This window comes from Psittacula echo (genome assembly GCF_963264785.1).
Source record: "Psittacula echo genome assembly, chromosome: 5".
In the NCBI taxonomy this organism is placed as follows: Eukaryota; Metazoa; Chordata; class Aves; order Psittaciformes; family Psittacidae; genus Psittacula; species Psittacula echo.
Genome location: NC_137739.1, coordinates 31,006,948 through 31,025,596, shown reverse-complemented (window position 1 = coordinate 31,025,596; position 18,649 = coordinate 31,006,948). Strand labels below are relative to the sequence as shown.

The 18,649-nt window shown below is 41.1% G+C and overlaps 1 protein-coding gene across 4 annotated transcripts in view; it reads right to left on the bottom strand.

The window, feature by feature from the left end:
• SBF2 (SET binding factor 2) overlaps nt 1-14,705 on the bottom strand; it is a gene marked incomplete at both ends in the record, with an annotated part of 266,518 nt that extends 251,813 nt beyond the window's left edge. For all 4 annotated transcript variants that reach the window (XM_080619951.1, XM_080619950.1, XM_080619952.1 and 1 more), the window contains one exon: nt 14,651-14,705. In XM_080619951.1, the coding sequence (XP_080476077.1) occupies nt 14,651-14,705 (55 nt within the window). The remainder of the gene's footprint in view (nt 1-14,650) is intronic.
• Between the last annotated feature and the right edge of the window lie 3,944 nt (nt 14,706-18,649).

The following is an 18,649-nucleotide window of genomic DNA, read 5'->3' as shown; positions in this document are numbered from 1 at the left end:
AAGACACCCTGTTTCTTGTCCAGTAGAGTACTAATGGGGACATTCAAGACAAAAGACAAAAATGTGCAGAAAGCCGTCACTAGTTCTGTTGTTTATGAAATAATTTGTTAACTTGTTTTTCCAAGTACCCCAAACTCTTAAAATATAGCCCTACTTAAATATACCATAAATCACCTCCCATTTAATATGCCTAGGAAGAACTGAACAGACTTTGTGCAAATTGGCTGACTACACGCATTCAATCGTACTTACAGCAACATTAATTCCATCTCCCAGCTAAGATACATGAGTCATTATGGGGTTCAGTGCTCAGTTTTTGTTTTGGAGTAGTTTTTGTTTTGTTTTTAATTAAAGTCACTGCAGGCTGAAAGACAAAATAGAATTGAAGCTGCTCTGTTTATATGTATAAGCATATATATATATACACAAATACTTTACATATACACAAAAATTATCAATTTCAGAAAATGCAGGTGATAAGCAAGTTAGAGGACAAGATTAGAATTCAAAGTGATTTTGAAAGACTGGAAAAAAATTATGAAGAAATGTCAGAGCATAACTAAGGTGAACTGTAAAGCTGCAGAGTTGTCACAACAGCTGATTACATATATGAGATGGCTAGTTAGCAGTTCAGTTAAAAGGGATGTAGATTTTAAAGCAGACCACAAAGTGACCCTCAGTGTTCCAATGTTGAAAAATAAATTTTAAATAAATAAATAGAACAAAACTGAGTGATGTCTATGCATGGAACTGCCTGCAGAACCAGCAAATAACAATCTCACTCTTAGTGTTAGTTACCACATCCAGTTTGGTCACACACTTTGAGGAGAACAGTAACAACAGGCTTAACACTGTACCCAAACCCACATGACTCAAACACTATGAAAACCCTTCTAGAAGTCAGGCAGAGGACCACTGGAACAGACTCACAAAGCAGGCTGCTTAAGTGCTGTAATTGAACAGGTTTAAGAACAAGTTAAAGACAGATGCACTCCAACCAACAAAGGCTACAGCTAATTGTGCCTTGGGGGAGAAGGCGAGGAGGTGATTCCCAGAGGACCTGTCCAGTCTTCCTTAAGATTCAGGACTACAGAAACCAGGGATACACAGGACCTCTAGGGATTCACCCAATCAATTCTTGTTCCCTGGGCTGCAAGTCCCAGCACCACAATGTTTTCTGGTGGGGTTTTTTCCACAATTCCATACTGTTTATTTCTGAGTTTATTGCTGCCATTATCACCACACACTAAGCTGACGTTTACAGAGAACTGTCTTAACAAATTCCAAGAACTTTTTCACTAAGTGACAATAGCTAAATTGGAGATCATTACTGTGAATGTATGTTAGTACAATCTTTTCTCACCACTGCTTGTATTTTAGCTTGTATTTACAAAAACAGCATTTCATCAAAAATTTTAACATCTACTCATGAGCTCTTTCTGGAGCCCTTCACCATAAGCTTTAGATTCAGCTATCCTGAATTTTTTTTTTTTTTTTTTTTAATCATCTGTAAGTCTCATCCCCTACCTATTCCACCTCTCCTTTTACCAGATATTTACAAGTTGAACAAAAAGTGTCTGCAAAATTAACTTTGGAAGTCAATGCTACCAAGTTTGTGTATGACTAGTGACCACTTACTTCTATCCTTCAATCTACTCATAACTCTTTAGACTCTTGCCATTTAACCAGCAACAGCTTAGATCCTTTAAAAGGCCCAGATACGGAAATTTGCTGAAAGTTAAGATAGGCAAGACAGTGTTGACAAAAATCTTTGTCCATCTGCTGTAAAAACTGTAAAAAAGCAGATGTTTTCTACTACTGTAGAAAAATATTAAGATTACTATAGGCCATATCTCTTCTTAGTAATTGTCAAATACATAAGAATAAAGAAAGATCCAGGGTCTTCATAAAGCCATAAATCAAACACCCCCCCCCCAAAAAAAAAAGAACCACCAGAATTTATGGTTTTGTCTCTGCAAGTCTATTTCCAAATCTTTACGAAAGTAAAGTTAACATTAGGTAGGAAGTACGTAGCAGATTTAGACAGTAAGTAATTAGTGATTCCTACTGCTCAATTTTAGACTTCACACAGGGATGTTTTAAAAAGTTCGACACCTCTTTATCTGATTTTTCACAGAAACCATATGTTCCTCCTTTTGGGGCTGGGGGAGAGGGTTGAAATGCTTTTCAGAATAATAATTCTTGCTACAAAATCTATAAAATTTGACAGACAAAAAATCAGCTGGATTATAAAATTGATTACCAAGCATAAGAATGCATGACAGAAACTGATCAGAGTATCTGAAAGATTTTTATATTCTGTTGAAGTATTTATCCATAGGTTTGGTTTTCTTCAACCCAAAGAAGAATGAGCAAAATTGGTCTTTATAAAACAGGAACTGATTTTTAATTCAGAACTAAATGACGCAGTTCAAGAGTCTTCAAGTATTTTATTAGCCTCCATAACCTAAGTTTTACAAGTAATGTGAAGCAATCTGGACATCTATAAATCGATGGGTCTGGATGGAATACACCCACGGGTGCTGAGGGAGCTGGCGGAGATCATTGCTAGGCCACTCTCCATCATCTTTGGTAAGTCGTGGGAAACGGGAGAGGTGCCTGAGGATTGGAGGATGGCAAATGTCACGCCAGTCTATAAGAAGGGCAAGAAGGAGGACCCGGGTAATTATAGACCGATCAGCCTTACCTCCATCCCTGGAAAGGTGATGGAACAACTTATTCTTGACACCATCTCTAGACATATCAAGGATGAGGGGGTCATTAAGAGTAGCCAACATGGTTTTACCAAGGGGAAGTCATGTTTGACCAACCTTATAGCCTTCTATGAGGAAGTAACTAGGTGGATGGATGATGGTAGAGCGGTAGATGTGGTTTTCCTTGATTTCAGTAAGGCATTTGATACTGTCTCCCACAGCATCCTCATAGATAAGCTACGGGAAGTGTGGGCTTGATGAACAGGTAAGTGAGGTGGATCAAGAACTGGTTGAAAGGAAGAAGGCAGAGAGTTGTGGTCAATGGGGCAGAATCTAGTTGGAGGTCTGTGACTAGTGGAGTCCCTCAGGGGTCGGTGCTGGGACCAGTGCTGTTTAATATTTTCATCAACGACCTGGATGAGGGAACTGAATGTACCCTCAGCAAGTTTGCTGATGACACTAAACCGGGAAGAGTGGCTGACACACCAGAAGGCTGTGCTGCCATTCAGCGAGACCTGGACAGGCTGGAGAGTTGGGCGGGGAGAAACTTGATGAAATTCAACAAGGGCAAGTGTAGAGTCTTGCATCTGGGGAGGAACAACCCCATGTACCAGTACAGGCTGGGGGTTGACCTGCTGGAAAGTAGTGAAGGGGAAAGGGACCTGGGGGTCCTGGTGGATAGGAGGATGACCATGAGCCAGTAATGTGCCCTTGTGGCCAAGAAGGCCAATGGCATCCTAGGGTGCATTAGAAAGGGTGTGGTTAGTAGGTCAAGAGAGGTTCTCCTCCCCCTCTACTCTGCCTTGGTGAGGCCGCATCTGGAATATTGTGTCCAGTTCTGGGCCCCTCAGTTCAAGAAGGACAGGGAATTGCTTGAAAGAGTCCAGCGCAGAGCCACAAAGATGATTAAGGGAGTGGAACATCTCCCTTATGAGGAGAGGCTGAGGGAGCTGGGTCTCTTTAGCTTGGAGAAGAGGAGACTGAGGGGTGACCTCATCAATGTTTACAAATATGTAAAGGGTGAGTGTCACGATGATGGAGCTAGGCTTTTCTCAGTGATGTCCAGTGATAGGACAAGGGGTAATGGGTGTAAACTGGAGCATAAGAGGTTCCATGTGAACATCAGGAAAAACTTCTTTACTGTGAGAGTGACAGAGCACTGGAACAGGTCGCCCAGGGGGGTTGTGGAGTCTGCTACATTGGAGACATTCAAGGGCCGGCTGGACAAGTTCCTGTGTGATGTACTCTAGGTTACCCTGCTCTGGCAGGGGGGTTGGACTAGATGATCTTTTGAGGTCCCTTCCAACCCTTGGGATTCTGTGATTCTGTGTGATTCTGTAATATGAAACAAGAAAAATTACTGATTTTTTAGGGAACAGGGAGGGGAAGGTTCCCTCCCAGGGAGGATAGCAATGGGATCCACAAACTTTTACTGTAACTTTAAGCACACTGATGAAGAATAAACAGAACACACACAACTAATACAGGAAGACATGAGTTGCACAGGTTTTATTTTTCAACATTCTACCTTCAGCTATCACAAGTTTGGAAAAGGGAATATTTCCAAGGTCACTTCCCTAAGACATACAACACTATGGATCCAAGTCCAAGGTTAAGGCCTTTATTACTAGTAGTAGTACTTTTATATAAGTCTTACTTCTGAGTTGTCTAACTTCAAACAATGGTAAACATACTATCAAGAAAACAACAGATTATGAAAACAATAGCCTTCCGAGTTAGGCTGCTAAAACAGTCTCATTGCAATAAGGAACAAACCCCATTTTTGTCAGAACTAAGTATGGATGTAAATTGTTACTTTCTGTATTCTACTAGGCTACTAACAAGAGCAGCAGCTGTGACTACCGATGATTATGTCTAGAGACACTAAAGCCACACAGTTTTGAACTGCAATTTTCTAAAAATGGGCCATTTACTTAAAAAACTGGACCAGATTTTCTCAAAAAACACACACACAAAAAAAAAGGGCAAAATAAACCCATAAGCAACAATAAGCAAGCAAATTCCTTTTAAAATGCAAAAACATCTCACAAGGTCAGAAAGGTAGAAAGTGTGCTTTCTGGATACTTTTCAAGACTACTCTCTCACAAAAAAAATTAAATGTTTCAGTGTCAGTCTTGCCTCTTCCAAAAAGATGCCATGTGGCAAAAGAGAACAAAATAATAAAACCAGCCTCCACAAGGATATTTTGTTAAATATGTGTGATCTCATCTCTCTTCATAATAAACATTATAAGCAAAATATTTGGAAAACACAGTACTGAAACAACAACTTTACAAAAGTATCACTACTTCATCAACACTATTTACTCAGTGGCAAACCTGGTGTCATTATTTATGCAGATTAATCAAACAGGAAAGAGAATCTTTTAAAAGAAGAGTTCTGAATTCCAAATCACAAACATGTGGCTCTCTATGGTCTTGTTTTCTTTTCAGTTGCCTGTAACTGAAAAAACATGACACTTACTTTGGCTGTCCTGCTGAATTACAATGCCATCCCAGCTGACAGACCACAGCTTCGAAACTAGTCCTAGTACAATCCACTGAGATAGTCTAGGATGTTCTAGTTGGTTTTGCTGCTTCTCTGCTAGAAATGATCAAACCCTCAGAGCTGGAAAAAAGGAGCAGGTGCCCCAATCATATCAATACACATCCAGGTGTCTCAGCTTAAAGCATGTTTACTGGTAACTTGAGTCAAAAACTCAGCTCATTTAGTGGAATTAGCACCAAACCAGCAGAAGTGCCTAAAATTGCTGTAGGAGCAGTTGCCTCCAGCTAAAACACAAATCTGAGACTTCCACAGGCATTATCTTAACTCCCTTAAGCAAAGTGGACCAGAAGTTGTTACTTAAATCACTTACCTTTTAGACACTATAAAATATCCAGAAAGGAAACACTTCTCTGCAGCACTTTCAACAATTGTAACTTGCATGAATTTCTGAGCACAAACTCTATACTCTATATATTACCATAGAAAACATCTTTTTATTCTGTGTATATGCCTCGTTATCTTATCTGTTTTGGAAATACTATATATAACATCCATTCCAAACCTTGAGCTTTCGACCACTGCTGAAAATTGCTGATCATGAGAAACACACACTAATTAGTTTCCTATTTTGCAAATTAGTTGTATGTCTAAGAAATATGGGGGGAATCCCCAAGTCACAGGAAACACTCAGGCAGCAGCTCTTCCCTCCCTTAACAGGGAATTCCAACTAGTTCCTCGGTTGCAGTTGGGCACAAACTATTTCTTCCCCAGGCAGAAGCCCCAGGCTAACTTACTTTACAAAAAGCAAATTCTACCTAGCTGCCCAGCAGCAGCCATGCCAATCACAGCACCAGCATCCTCTAGAAAGACCCACTGACCTATCAATGAGCGGCAACCTTCTGAACTGCACAAAAGCCGTTCCTAGGGTTTACAAGCACTATGAGTACTCAAAGCTAGAAAAGAAAGGATATCAAGGGCAAATCCAGAAACATCGAGTAAACACAATTAATTCAATACCAATTTTCAATCAACCACATTAGCATCTGCTACCAGCTCTTACAGAATCAGCACTGAGAGCTATGTCCATCACTAAACAAGAAACAACGAAAAACCAGTTCTCACAGACTGAAGGTTGTACGAACACACAGCCAAGTCTCACAACACAAGAGAGAGACTAGAAAAATTAAATTACCAATATAGTATGAAGAAAAATGTGGGTTTAAATCCTGTGTTTTAGGAAGGAAAAGTATAATCCATTTGCCTTTGAAATCTTCTTTAAGAAATTCTAAGTTCTTCAAAAATATGAAGCCTACTTCTCTCTTTACAAGTTACCAACTAAGAAGAAAACTAAAATCCTCCTGTAACTTCTACTAGAATTATTTGTGTTACACTTAGTTTAAAAATAGCATATTCTGACAATATAAAACAGTAACAGCTTAGTCACTGCACAAGCCTTGTAAAACTACTATATATTTTTCTGGGAAAAAAGACTATGAAGAAACAGCTCGGCAGGAACAACACATGTGGCCTTTTTTTAATGCAACTGCAATTTGCACTTTTATGAAAAGCAGGCTGCGTAAGAGCATTATAAAACTCCACATATTTCCTAATTTATTGTTATTTTAAAAGTACAGTATGCCCATTCAACACTATTTCAAGAATTAAAAGTCCATTACAGATGTATTTATGACAAGCTCACAACCAACTTTGTCCTTTTGAAAGTCATGAGCAATTAGTCATACAGTCACCTTATGCTTACTGCTATTTAAGAATTATAGTTACAGTTCATAAAAGAATAGTTGCAAAAAAGGACGTGTCTGTATTTCTTTGTCCAAAGCACAAATACACGTGTTAAGTGTACAAATTTAAAATGTGAAAGTTTTAACAATGCAGCAGTCAAGCTAAAAGTTTTATGCAGTTATAAGAAACTAAGAAGACATATGAATACAGTCTTTTTTTAGATTGACAGATAGCTAACCACCATTAAGCATTATTAAAGGCCCTCTAACCTCCATTCTAAAACTATTTTCAAGACAAGAGGACTTCATCTCAGAGAAACGTAGATAAAAATGGCTATGTTTAGAAATTAAGAGAGAGAAAAGGGAGGAAAGAAGGGAGAAACAGAGACAGATACTAAGGTCAGAGATTCTCCTGCAGTAAACCTAGGAAACCAAACTAGAAAAAAGAATTTTAAAATACCAGAATATATCAGAATAAGCAGGAAGAGCATCCACTGTCTAACAGAGCGAGGGCTCCCAAAGCACACGGAACCAATATGCAGCCCACTATGAAGCCTGAAGAGGACACTGCCAACTGACAACACTCAATACTCTTGGCATTAGTATTTATGGCATCTGTCAAAAGTAGCTCAATTAAACCCATTTTCCAAAGCACAGTCTTCCACAACTGAAGTAAAAAAAAAAAAAAAACAGAAAGAAGAGTCAGCATTCCTTTGCATCCGCAAGTGTCTGAGAAATTATCTGCCAAAATGTCTCACCTTCCTTCCAGTTCCTATTCTATTAGGCCCAAAGTGTAAGTCTATCATTTAATAAGATACTTCCAATCTTGCTGAAGACCTATCCAAGTGTCAGATAGTGAATTTTCTTGGGTTTGCATTTTTAAATCCTAGGAAAAAACATATAAACCACATTACAGGCCATTATTACACACACACACACACACACACACCCACCAAAAAAACTAAATCTGAGTGAGTGATTTTGTAACCGCAGTAACATTCCTTTGTCTCTCCTTATCCATGAGGTCTCCTAGGGTCCAATGTGGTTTTGTATGCAGCTGTCCTGAATTTATAACCAGAATTATGATGATTTTGTATTTTCTGTATATTTGCATTCCTCTACTACAGCTACACAAAGCCCCAGACTGTACTGTCACCAACTACTGGTTTTGGCTGCAGTACTAAGCGTCTGTTACTTACGTCCAATTTAGTGTAAACTTTGTGATTAGTTACTGTGATAGCTACTTTGTTGAACCTTGACCACAAGATTACTAAAAGCAAAGAATTAAAACCCTGTTCAATGATTGCATTTTGTCATATTATACAATTTGCAGAAGAGTGAAAATTGAGAATTGTTACATTACAGACAGGAAATCATGATGTATCTAGTCACTAACAGATAAGCAATAACAAGTTCTTGGCTCACTGAGCAGGGATTCAGCTGCCAAATCCCAATCAACACTAATTGGATTGTCCTTGACTTCAGAATATACCACTGACACCAAAGGAATAATTTATTTCAACAGTACATGTAACTGGAATACAATTCCCAAAATACCAAACAGAAGAAAATTAATCCCATCAATAACGATATCATTATTGTTAGAACTATTTTTTCACTATACAAGCAAGGAGCCTGAAAATCTCATGTTACTGCAAGGGAGTAAAAGAGATGAATTAAAGGAAGACTTCCTAATTACCAGTATATATTTGTAAGATATAACTTTCACTGGCATTTATCAAGGTTGAACAGTGAATCTACTGTTACACATTTTCAAATGATTCCATAGTGACCATGGTTTTCCTTTGTGTTTTACTTTGTAAGTATCAGTAGCTGAGGAAGTAGTTGATATTTAAAATTCATGTTAGTGAACTACCATAGCAGCATAATTATCTTCCTCAGAGTTATAAGACTATTATGTTTGTGACATTGGAGTAGTTAAATGTCATTCTTATTGTTCTCCCACTGAAAAATACACTTGCCATTATAGAAGGCCAGCGCTCACATAGCATTCAGGCATGAATAACAAATTGTTCTCCATGAACATGCTGCAGGAAAAGTGTCTTTTTGTCAAATAAAGCACAAAATGAATCCAGACCAGAAAAGGGGAGAGAGAGTTTCTATACTATAAATTAGTCTTAAAAATATCCCCAAAATTATGAAATACTACTTCCTCCAACAGAATCTAAGTCCTTGCATTTCAGGATAAATGAAGACAGCTTACAGAGTAAACATTCAGCCTCCATGAATGTGTGATTTAAACTGAAAGGCTGAAAAAAAATATATTTTTATTGCTGCTGTTATTATGACAGCAAGACCAGGTGAGCAAAGAGTTTCAAATTCAAGTTTTTAGAGAAATTAATTAGAGATTTTGAGGAAAAAGAAGAATTATATTGATCTGTATTGATTTTAAGGTGTCTCCAAAATTACAGTCAACCCATAAATCAAAACAACAATTTTGTTAGTCAACATTATATATTAGAAGAAGCTGCTTGAATACATTTTAGAAAGATACGCTACAAAAAAAAAAAAAAAAAAAGCCATACAGGCAATGGAAATAGCCTTTCCTCATACTGGTTTGGCATGGTATTATGGAGATTGTGGTATTTGAAAACTAAACTGAGCAAAGACAAAGCCTGTAGAAAGAGGTAATCTCTTACACTGGAGCAACTAACTTGTTCGGAAATTTTCTGGCACCCATATCCTCCTCCAGTCGCAGCCAACTACAGTAATCTCTTACCAATACACAGCTACTTACACATTTGCATTCTGCTTCAGTTCTGATAGCACTCTTGATGTTTCAATTACAGATACAAGAATTATTCTGCCACAAAAAAAATTATTTTTTGATGGGGCTTTTTCCTCCCTTTGAAATTTTCCTAGACTGCATTGGAAATTCAAATTAAGCTAAGCACAGATAACAAAACCACTGAAGGAACAGTGTAACTGCCTTATTTTTCTACATCTTCTGTTTTACAGAGATTGCATACCAAGACACCAAGAAATAATCCACTCCTTACACACATACTAGCCAGAGGAATGCCCAACTATGAATATACAACAAATACGCAAAAAAATCCTGATATGTCCTTTACTCCCATTAAATAAAAAGGATATTCTTCACAGACAAAATCTGCCCACAGAAAAAACAACTGCATTTAGTAACTTCTCCCACTCTATCATCAATCAGTTGTCTAGCTTCAAAATCCACAAAGTTACAAAGCTATGTAAGACAAGAAAGGCTTCCCTGAAAAGAAGCTGATAAAAATCAGTACAGGAACAACCACAACAGAGCCTACACATGTTATATCCGCATTTATCAGTTATGACAACAGCCAAATAAAACTGCTATACAGTTGCAAGCCTTCTAGCATACACACTGCAACTGCATTCACAAACAAGAACAAAAACCATTAGTCTATCTTCTTACAGCAACCAAATCTCACAGAAAACATGCTGTTCCACCTCACAGGTTTTCAGAGTTAACTGATTGGTACACAACAGCATCCTATGGGAAAGCTGCTAGGGATGTACATGCAAACTTATCAAATCCACTATTTAGTTTTCTCTTTTTTAACCTTGCCTTTCAGTTGAGTTAAAAAAAGACACAAGTTCTCTCTTCTACCCTTTTCAAGTACCACCACTCTTAAATTCTAGGGATAAATTTATGATCTTGGCTTATACCAGCAAATACAAAACCAAACGGCATTTTCTCATGCCCTTCTGTGATCTTTGCAAATATCCGTGTCCTTTCTAAATCCCATCCACATCTCATTATGCAAACATATTAAATGAGAATTTTCGGTGAAGCATATCAAACACTTCAAAATCCATGGAAAAAGAAAATGGATACACAGTAACATCCTCTGGGATTTTCTCCAGCTTTTAACCCAGAGTGCCTATGTTTTCTAGCACCTTGGTCCCTTCAGAGACTTCTGTAAATGCCTTTTGAGCAAGTTACATAACAGCTTTATACCGTGCTGATACATTGGAGAAAAATATGGTTGTCCACCTTAGTAAAGGTTCAGCTGAATGCAAAATAAACATGGTAAAGCAATCAACCCTGGTATATCACTGAACTCCTTCACATTTCCAAGGAAATGAAAACTAACCAAGGATTTTTTATTAAATCTGAGGAATTTATTACATCGGGTTTCTCCGACTCTGTCAAGACACTGAACATGAACTTCCGGAATAGCTACTGCAGTTCTTTGTAGCGGCTCAGAATAAGTTTTTAAAATACACAACAGCAACTGAAACTATGACATATTTAAAATCACTTTAAGAACGCAAGATACTAAGTAACTAAGATAACTAAGTAACTTTTAAGCAGGAGTACAGTCAGCTATATCTGAAATCCATAAAATGCTAGGTGAACCAGATCACCCTTTACAAGGCAAAGACTTAACTTCCTTGGTGCCTGAAAGTTTACCGACATGGCAAAGCTCATTCTCCACTCAAGCTGAATCTCTGTGCATCCTGCCAAGCAGAAATATAACTGCGTGTTACTGGAACTACTCAAAGGAACCCATTACTTTCCTTGGAGCACATAGGAGACTAAAGTACCTGATTGACATCTTTGTGCCCGAGGTTCTAGGACCATCCTAAGGTGATAAAAATTCAGGCTGCAGTGATCTGTCCTCCTGCACGCTCCTACTCCTTTATGCTGACACTGGCCCTCATCTGACATCTTGGTAAGCCGAAGTTTGAAAAATTAGCAGAAAAGTAACCCAGAGAAAAAATAATACAGCAACACAAGCAAAATATTCAGCAAGAAAGGTCTTTTTGACAGGTCAGCATCCTAAAACAAGCTGAAAATGAAAGGAAGATTTAACACAATAGAGATGACAGCACTTGGACTGCTGTAACATCAATTTCCATAGGCCTAGACCAGAACAGGAATGAACTTTGAAACATCTGACCCCCAAAGGATACTCTCTTTGGTTTATTTGAGGGCAATAAACATGTTCACTTCCCCTTAAGACTATGTTGGGTAAAAACCTGTGGCACCAATAACAAAGTTTTTCCCGCAACAAGAAAAATCAAGAAATTCACTCCTAAATTGCACAAGCGAACAAATGCAGCATTTTAGATATTTATAGTGAATGTTTTTTAATAAAGCTAGATAACCTGCACAGGAAAGCAATACCTTTACCACATTTTCAGTATATTGCAGACATTGGAACATGTAAACAAATTCATCTAACACAGGTGAAGTCAGAGCAGATAACAGCTGCTATAGAGAGGTAGCAGAGGCAGTAGGGCTTTTCTGGGAGAACAGTCATTACTATAAACATCCTTCCTTACTGACCACAAGTGCATATTATCCAAACTGCTGCTGACAAACAGGTTAGGGAAGGGGGGAAGGTTACAGGATTTTTGTTTGCTTATTTACAAAAGGATATTCCACAGACTATGGGTGGGAGGAGATAAAACAAAACCACTAGAAAACATAATTACACTCAACATTAAAATAAAACATATTAAAACCAAGCCAGAATATTGTTGAAGGGGAAAAAAAAAAAAAAAAACAACAACAAAAGAAAACCCCAATTTAAAAGCTTCATGGGTAATAAGTCCATTATCTAGAAATGTTTGTCCCTGCTTTTTCACACAGAAAGCAGCATAATAAATATATCAAGAAACTAACACTTTTACAAGAAAACGAAAGGTCAGTACTCCATGTATTATGGGATCACATGTGGGGGTAAAGGAATTTGGAAAACAATGCATGCCTAGTCTTCAACAGAATGCTGTTCCTTCAAGCATTTTTAGTATGAAGCATTAAAGTACTACCAATGAGTAATTTAAATAATGAAGTCAAAGTCTAAATAGTTACTTTCTGGGCATGACCTTTTCAAATTAAGGTTCTCCTTCTCAAGTTATTACTGAATCTGCTCTATTTCATCCATGCAAGCAATTCTACTAAACCTAATGAAACAATTTATGTACAGGAAGTTACACACATGCGCTACTGATGAAGACATTTTACAAACATAAAGCTTTCCGATGTAATCTGTAATTTTACCTCACATAGTGGCTATGTCAAACTGATCATACTCTTTAAGGCAGAGCCTACTTGCTTTAAAGTCTTCTTAAAAGCACCCCTGGGTTTTTCTGGTTACTTCTTCATTTTCATTTGGGCTACTATTGTTGGGGAAGATGCTCTAAACAAGGGAAGGGCAAGGGCAGGTCATGATTTTTAACATAAATTATTTCACGTGTCCTATAATTTTGTCACTACAATTAGGACAAGTCTATCTCCAAATGAAGTGGGAGGGGGAGTCACACCATAATTAATGGAATAATAATATTGGTATAGTAAAACTGAGGAGGCCCTTGGCAGAATTTTGTAACCCACTGTATCTTTAAACACATACACGCAATGGTTTCTCTGAAGAAAAAAAGAAAAAGAAAAAAAAAAAAAAGCTTTTTTAAGAGTTTATTAGCTACACTTTTAGAATGAGCAAACAGAGATTACATGCAATTGTTACTTCAAACAATTACTTAGAGTAACAAACTTGAATATTGTTTGGTTTATGCACAGTCAAATAAATTAGTGAACATTCAAATGTTTAATATTGTTTATTAACAATATACATTCAAAGGATCATTCTGAAATACCCAGCACGAACACATATCAGTTCACAATCACTTCATTTTCAAATCAGTTTATATACTGATTTAAGGTCACTCCAGCAACGAATGTCATATTACAACAGAAAGTTACATAATATAAAACCACTCTTCCTTTACCCACAACACTATACTAGATAACACCACTTTGCTTCCCCCAAAGCAGACACAAAGCATCTTAATTCTCTGAGAAAAGCAGCCATTCCCGAAAAGCAACACCATTTCCTCAGGTGTTATCGGCGGCATCCTGTCAAGAGCCAACAAGCTGTAAGACCCCAGTTAAAATGGGCAAAAAGCCCCACTGCTTTCCGAGAGCCCTCAGTCTTTGTTTTTATCTGAGGCCGTGAGTGAACGTGGCTCAACCAGCAGCGCAAATGTGGGGAAACAACCGCTAGTACCGACGTTTTCTGCAGAGGCGGCGCGAGGAACAGGGACACACCAACACCCCGGCTCCCAGCCGGCCTCCGCTGCCTGCCTAGCGGGAGCAAAGCCGTGGGCACCCTGCAGTCAGGCGGGACGGGGGTCGGGTGTTGTGCGCGTCCATGCGCGACATTTTCAGTTACCCCCGCTTTCTGGAAGGAACCGTGGCCCGTTTCCAAAGGCCGTGGCGGTGGAGCAAGGCCGTGGGATACGCCCTGGCTGGCCCCGCACCGCGCCCCGCTCACAAGGGGCCGGGTCAGCGACGCTACCAGGTGGACTGAGGCCGCCAAACAAAAAAGAGGCCGCCCCGGCCCCCCCCCGGAGAGGCCAGGTCCCGGCCAGCCGGCCTACGGACGATAGAGGAGCCCCTCCGCCTTCCCGCTCCACCTCAGGAAAGAGGGATTAACCCTTCCGTCATCCCCGCAGGCCGCCGCGCCCCTCCACGAGAGAGGCCAGCCCCGCTGCCCTCAGCCGCCCTCCTCCCCACAGCCAGACACGCGCCCCGGGTGCGCGGCAGTCTCCTCCTCCTGCGGCGCGACCGGAGGCGGGAGGGGGCCGGGGCCGGGCAGGAACGATAGGTTGGGGGGAAGAGGCCAGGCACCGCGGGGCAGCCCTGCGCGCAGCCACACCTACCTGTCTTCTCGTGGTCATAGCCCACCACGATGAAATAGTCGGCCAGCCTAGCCATGGCTGAAAGGAACCCGCCTCAGGCCTCACCACCCCTGCTACGGCAGCGGCTCCCAGAAGGCTCAGCATCCTCCCCTCCGCACCCGCCGCAAAAGAAGCGGCACCACCTCAGCCATGTTGGAGGCGCGGACACGCTATGCGCCTGCGCGCCGCCTGGACCGCTGCGCCGTGACCCCGCTGGGCTGGGCGTGGGCTGAGGGCTCACGGGCAGCCCGTGGGTGAGGTGATGTGGTTCTGCTGTCCCCGGGGGTCGCCAGCGTTACCGTCTCGCTTAGCAGCCCGCCCCGGGTGGGTCCGTTCCCCTCCCGGGCCCTCCCCATCCGCTATGGGCTTTGTCTCCTCGTAGCCTCCCTGTGAAGTACCCACCCGGGAGTCTGTAGTCTGGAGCGCTTTCTCCCTTGGAAAAACAAAAGCCCAAACTAAACACAAACGCGGCAGGTCCGGCCGATGTGCGCGCCCGAGAGAATTCGAGTGCCTGAGCGTGCCTTCACCTCACCGCCCACCCCCTCAGGGACGTCTCCTGATAGGAACTGCCGGGAACGGGCATCGTCCCTCCCAGACTGTGCCCAGGTAAAACTCAGCTGCGAGCTTACGCCATCCCCTCCAGTTCAGCCTCGGGAATCGAGACTTAACGTTTCCAGGATGTTTCCTGTTCACGTTTTGCGCGAGATGTGCGGAACGTGCCACCGTGGGGGAAGTCGGCCCGCGAGGCTTCCGCGGCCTTAACGGCTCCAACGGCTGGGCGCTAACGGCTCTGACGGCTCGGCTGGGCTTTGTGGCGGTGCCCGCCATGCGCCTGACGCGCAGCCGAGAGGTACGCGGCTCGGTTGCCCGATATGCCGGCTGCCGCGTCCTCCTGCCGGCTCTTGCCGACGAGGGTGCCCCCTTCCGTGCGGGCCGCGGCTCTTGCAGGTGGGAGCCTGGCGGTGACATCGGCTGCTATCGGGGTTTGACGGGCGGCAGCGCTTCGACGTAGCCCTCCTAGCCTCTGACGTGCTTGTGTGGGTACATGCGGTGGCTGTCAGGGAGCGGGGCAGAGGGGAGATTTCGTGTTGCTATTTATAACATACAGATGAGGCAGACACCTTTGGGATTCTCACTCTCGAAAGCCCGGTGAGCTTGCCAGCAGTTGCAGAGATGCTGGTGATAAACAGGGTGTCAGACAGTCAGTACAGCGATTGGTTAACTGGTGAAACCTGCAGAAACTTTCCATGTACATCCTATTTGATAGCACAAAGAGAATAAACAATGCAAAAGGCGTCAGTTGTGATACAGTGATGAGCTGCACTAGCCATGAGTACTGGGCTGTGTACAGAAACAGCAAATTCACAAAATCTGCTCCTGACCATCCCCCATCAAAAGGGACCCAGCAGAAAATTATTAGCAGTTCCACAGAGACATTTCTATTTCGAACATGCAGTTCTTACACCTCCTACTTAGCTGGGACATACCAATACAGTGTCTTGCTGATAACCCAGAGGTCAGGAAACTTCAGCAATGACAGTCTTCTCGCTTGTGCCTTCTCAGTGGAGGGCAGCAGTCCAAATCTCCTCGCAGTTATCAATTTCATGGCTTAACTGTTTTGACTGATGTTTAGATGTCACGTGTAAAGACCTAAACTTAATAAAATTGCTTCTTAACTTTAGGAGTAAAGAAAAACGCATACTATATACATTGAAAAGATTGAATATACTTGTGAGAAACATGCAATCTGTGGGGTCCGGCACTTCATATACTAAGTAGGAGCAGAAGAATAAATATCTTTCTGAAGTTATGCATAGGCAGTTTGGTTCATGATCCTGTAGTCTTTAATGACTGAAAACCACAAAGATTTTTTCAAAGCACTGAGCTTTTTGATTAGAAGTATTTCTGAAGTAGCAACAAGGGAACACAAATCTTAATGAAGTCACACATTACCCATCGTTCTGACAGTGCAGTTGTTCAACAGCACAAAGCCTGGACATGCAACAGTTTACAAAAGCAAGGGGTGATGTTCTGTACAGATAAACCTGGGGGGAAAGTTTAGAGACACTAAGAAATTACCTAATTTGGAGCTGAAATGGGATCTTAAGGTTATCGTATCTGCACTCGTAGAAAGGTTCAATATGTAATAACAAATCTTAGTAATTAAGTCTCACTGCTGTTCAAGCACGTCTAAGCATGAGAACATCACCTTCCCAGGACAGTAACAAATGCTAAATCAAGAGGAAGATGCTACTTATTGATTCCCCAATACTACTAGCACCCTCTTTACACCCTTGCTCCTTCTTCCATCTAGACCAATTAAGCCAAACTTGGTTAGTTTATAAAGCATGTCATAAAAAACATCACACCATAAGTACTGGGTTTGAACACAGATGTGCACCTGCATGGACAGCAAAAGTCATACATAACTTAATTCCTTAACATCCCATAAGTATAGAGCAATCCTATGTTCTTACAGGACAAATGAGGAAGTGGAGCAGACAGATTGTTTGCTCACATAAAGTCTAATGCAAAGTAAACTGAACTTTCATCCAGACCACCAAAACTGTAATTCCCTGTGTTGCAGCAGAGTAGCCTGGCTCCTCATGGGAGCTGCAGGAGCTCACAAAGCAGTGGCTCTGGGAGGACACCAAGGCCTAGGTCTTCAGAAAGACCCAGTAAGCAGTCATATAATTATCCCAGAGGAAGAACTGTGGGGCTGCAGCCCCTTCAGGAGGCTGAAAATACACAAGGAACAACATTGCCACACTCACTGTGTGCTTACCACCAAAAGAGTGTGAAAGTTCACAATACCTTCTACAGTCAACTCATCCTTCAGGAAACATAAAGGTCACACTCTGTCTCTTGTCCCCTAATCCAGTATTACCCCATGCCACCCCACGGGGAAACAGCCATGACCTAAAAGACCCAAACCAGGTTTTCCCCTGCCAATATGCATCTTACCCTCATTTAGGAGGCATTGTTTGGTGTACTGAAACCTATCAGATGTAATACTCACCAAAAGCACCTCCAATGGGACTACCAGAAATGGAATCACCTCTTGTCACTGTGCTCTTGGCACAGGCAAAGCTGGCTAAGTGCATGCACTAACAACCAGGCTTTTCTGTGTGGAGCTTGACTGAGGTTTTATATCATTCATGTGTTACCATTCTTCTATTAGTATCACAGAATCATAGAATCATAGAACGGTTTGGATTGGAAAGGACCTTAAGATCATCTAGTTCCAACCTCCCTGCCATGAGCAGGGATGCCTCACACCAGACCACGTCACACAAGGCTCTGTTCAACCTGGCCTTGAAGTTCATCTTTCTGCTGATTTCATACAACCTGAAATATAATAAGGTATATTCATATTTGTGGTGTATGAATACAGTAAAATTTAAACCTAAAATGAAACACACAAAAGTCCTTCCACTGGCTTCAATCAACAATTTTCTTGCATGCCAGGACAGAATATTTATCTCAAACTGATTCCCCATTGATGTCTACAATATTTTAGATCTTTGCTTTTGGAATAAAACTCAACCTTAATAAAATTCTGTACAAACAGCAACTAATCCTCACAATCTCCCTGGCAAAGTAGATACATATTGTGAAGTCTTTTGTACATAAGACAACACCAAGAGGTTAAATGACACACCCAAGATAATCAGTAAATAAGTACAAGAGCTAGATGTTCTTCCAGGCCAACTTCCCCGCAAGGGATGGGTCAGCATCCAGAGGAGACCCTGCATGTCCAAGGAGAGCCCATTCTATGTGAACTGCTTGGCATTGCCTCAGAAAAATAGTTTGTGAATAATATTTCCCTGGAACATTTTGTGTCACTTTTTTTTTTTTTCTGAAATGGAAATAACTCACAATTTACTAAACAATTTTTAAAAAGTGGTCACTGTTACCTCATAGTACAAATTGAGTGACTATTGCTCATTTCCAAGCTGCACAGGAACTCAACTGCTTAGG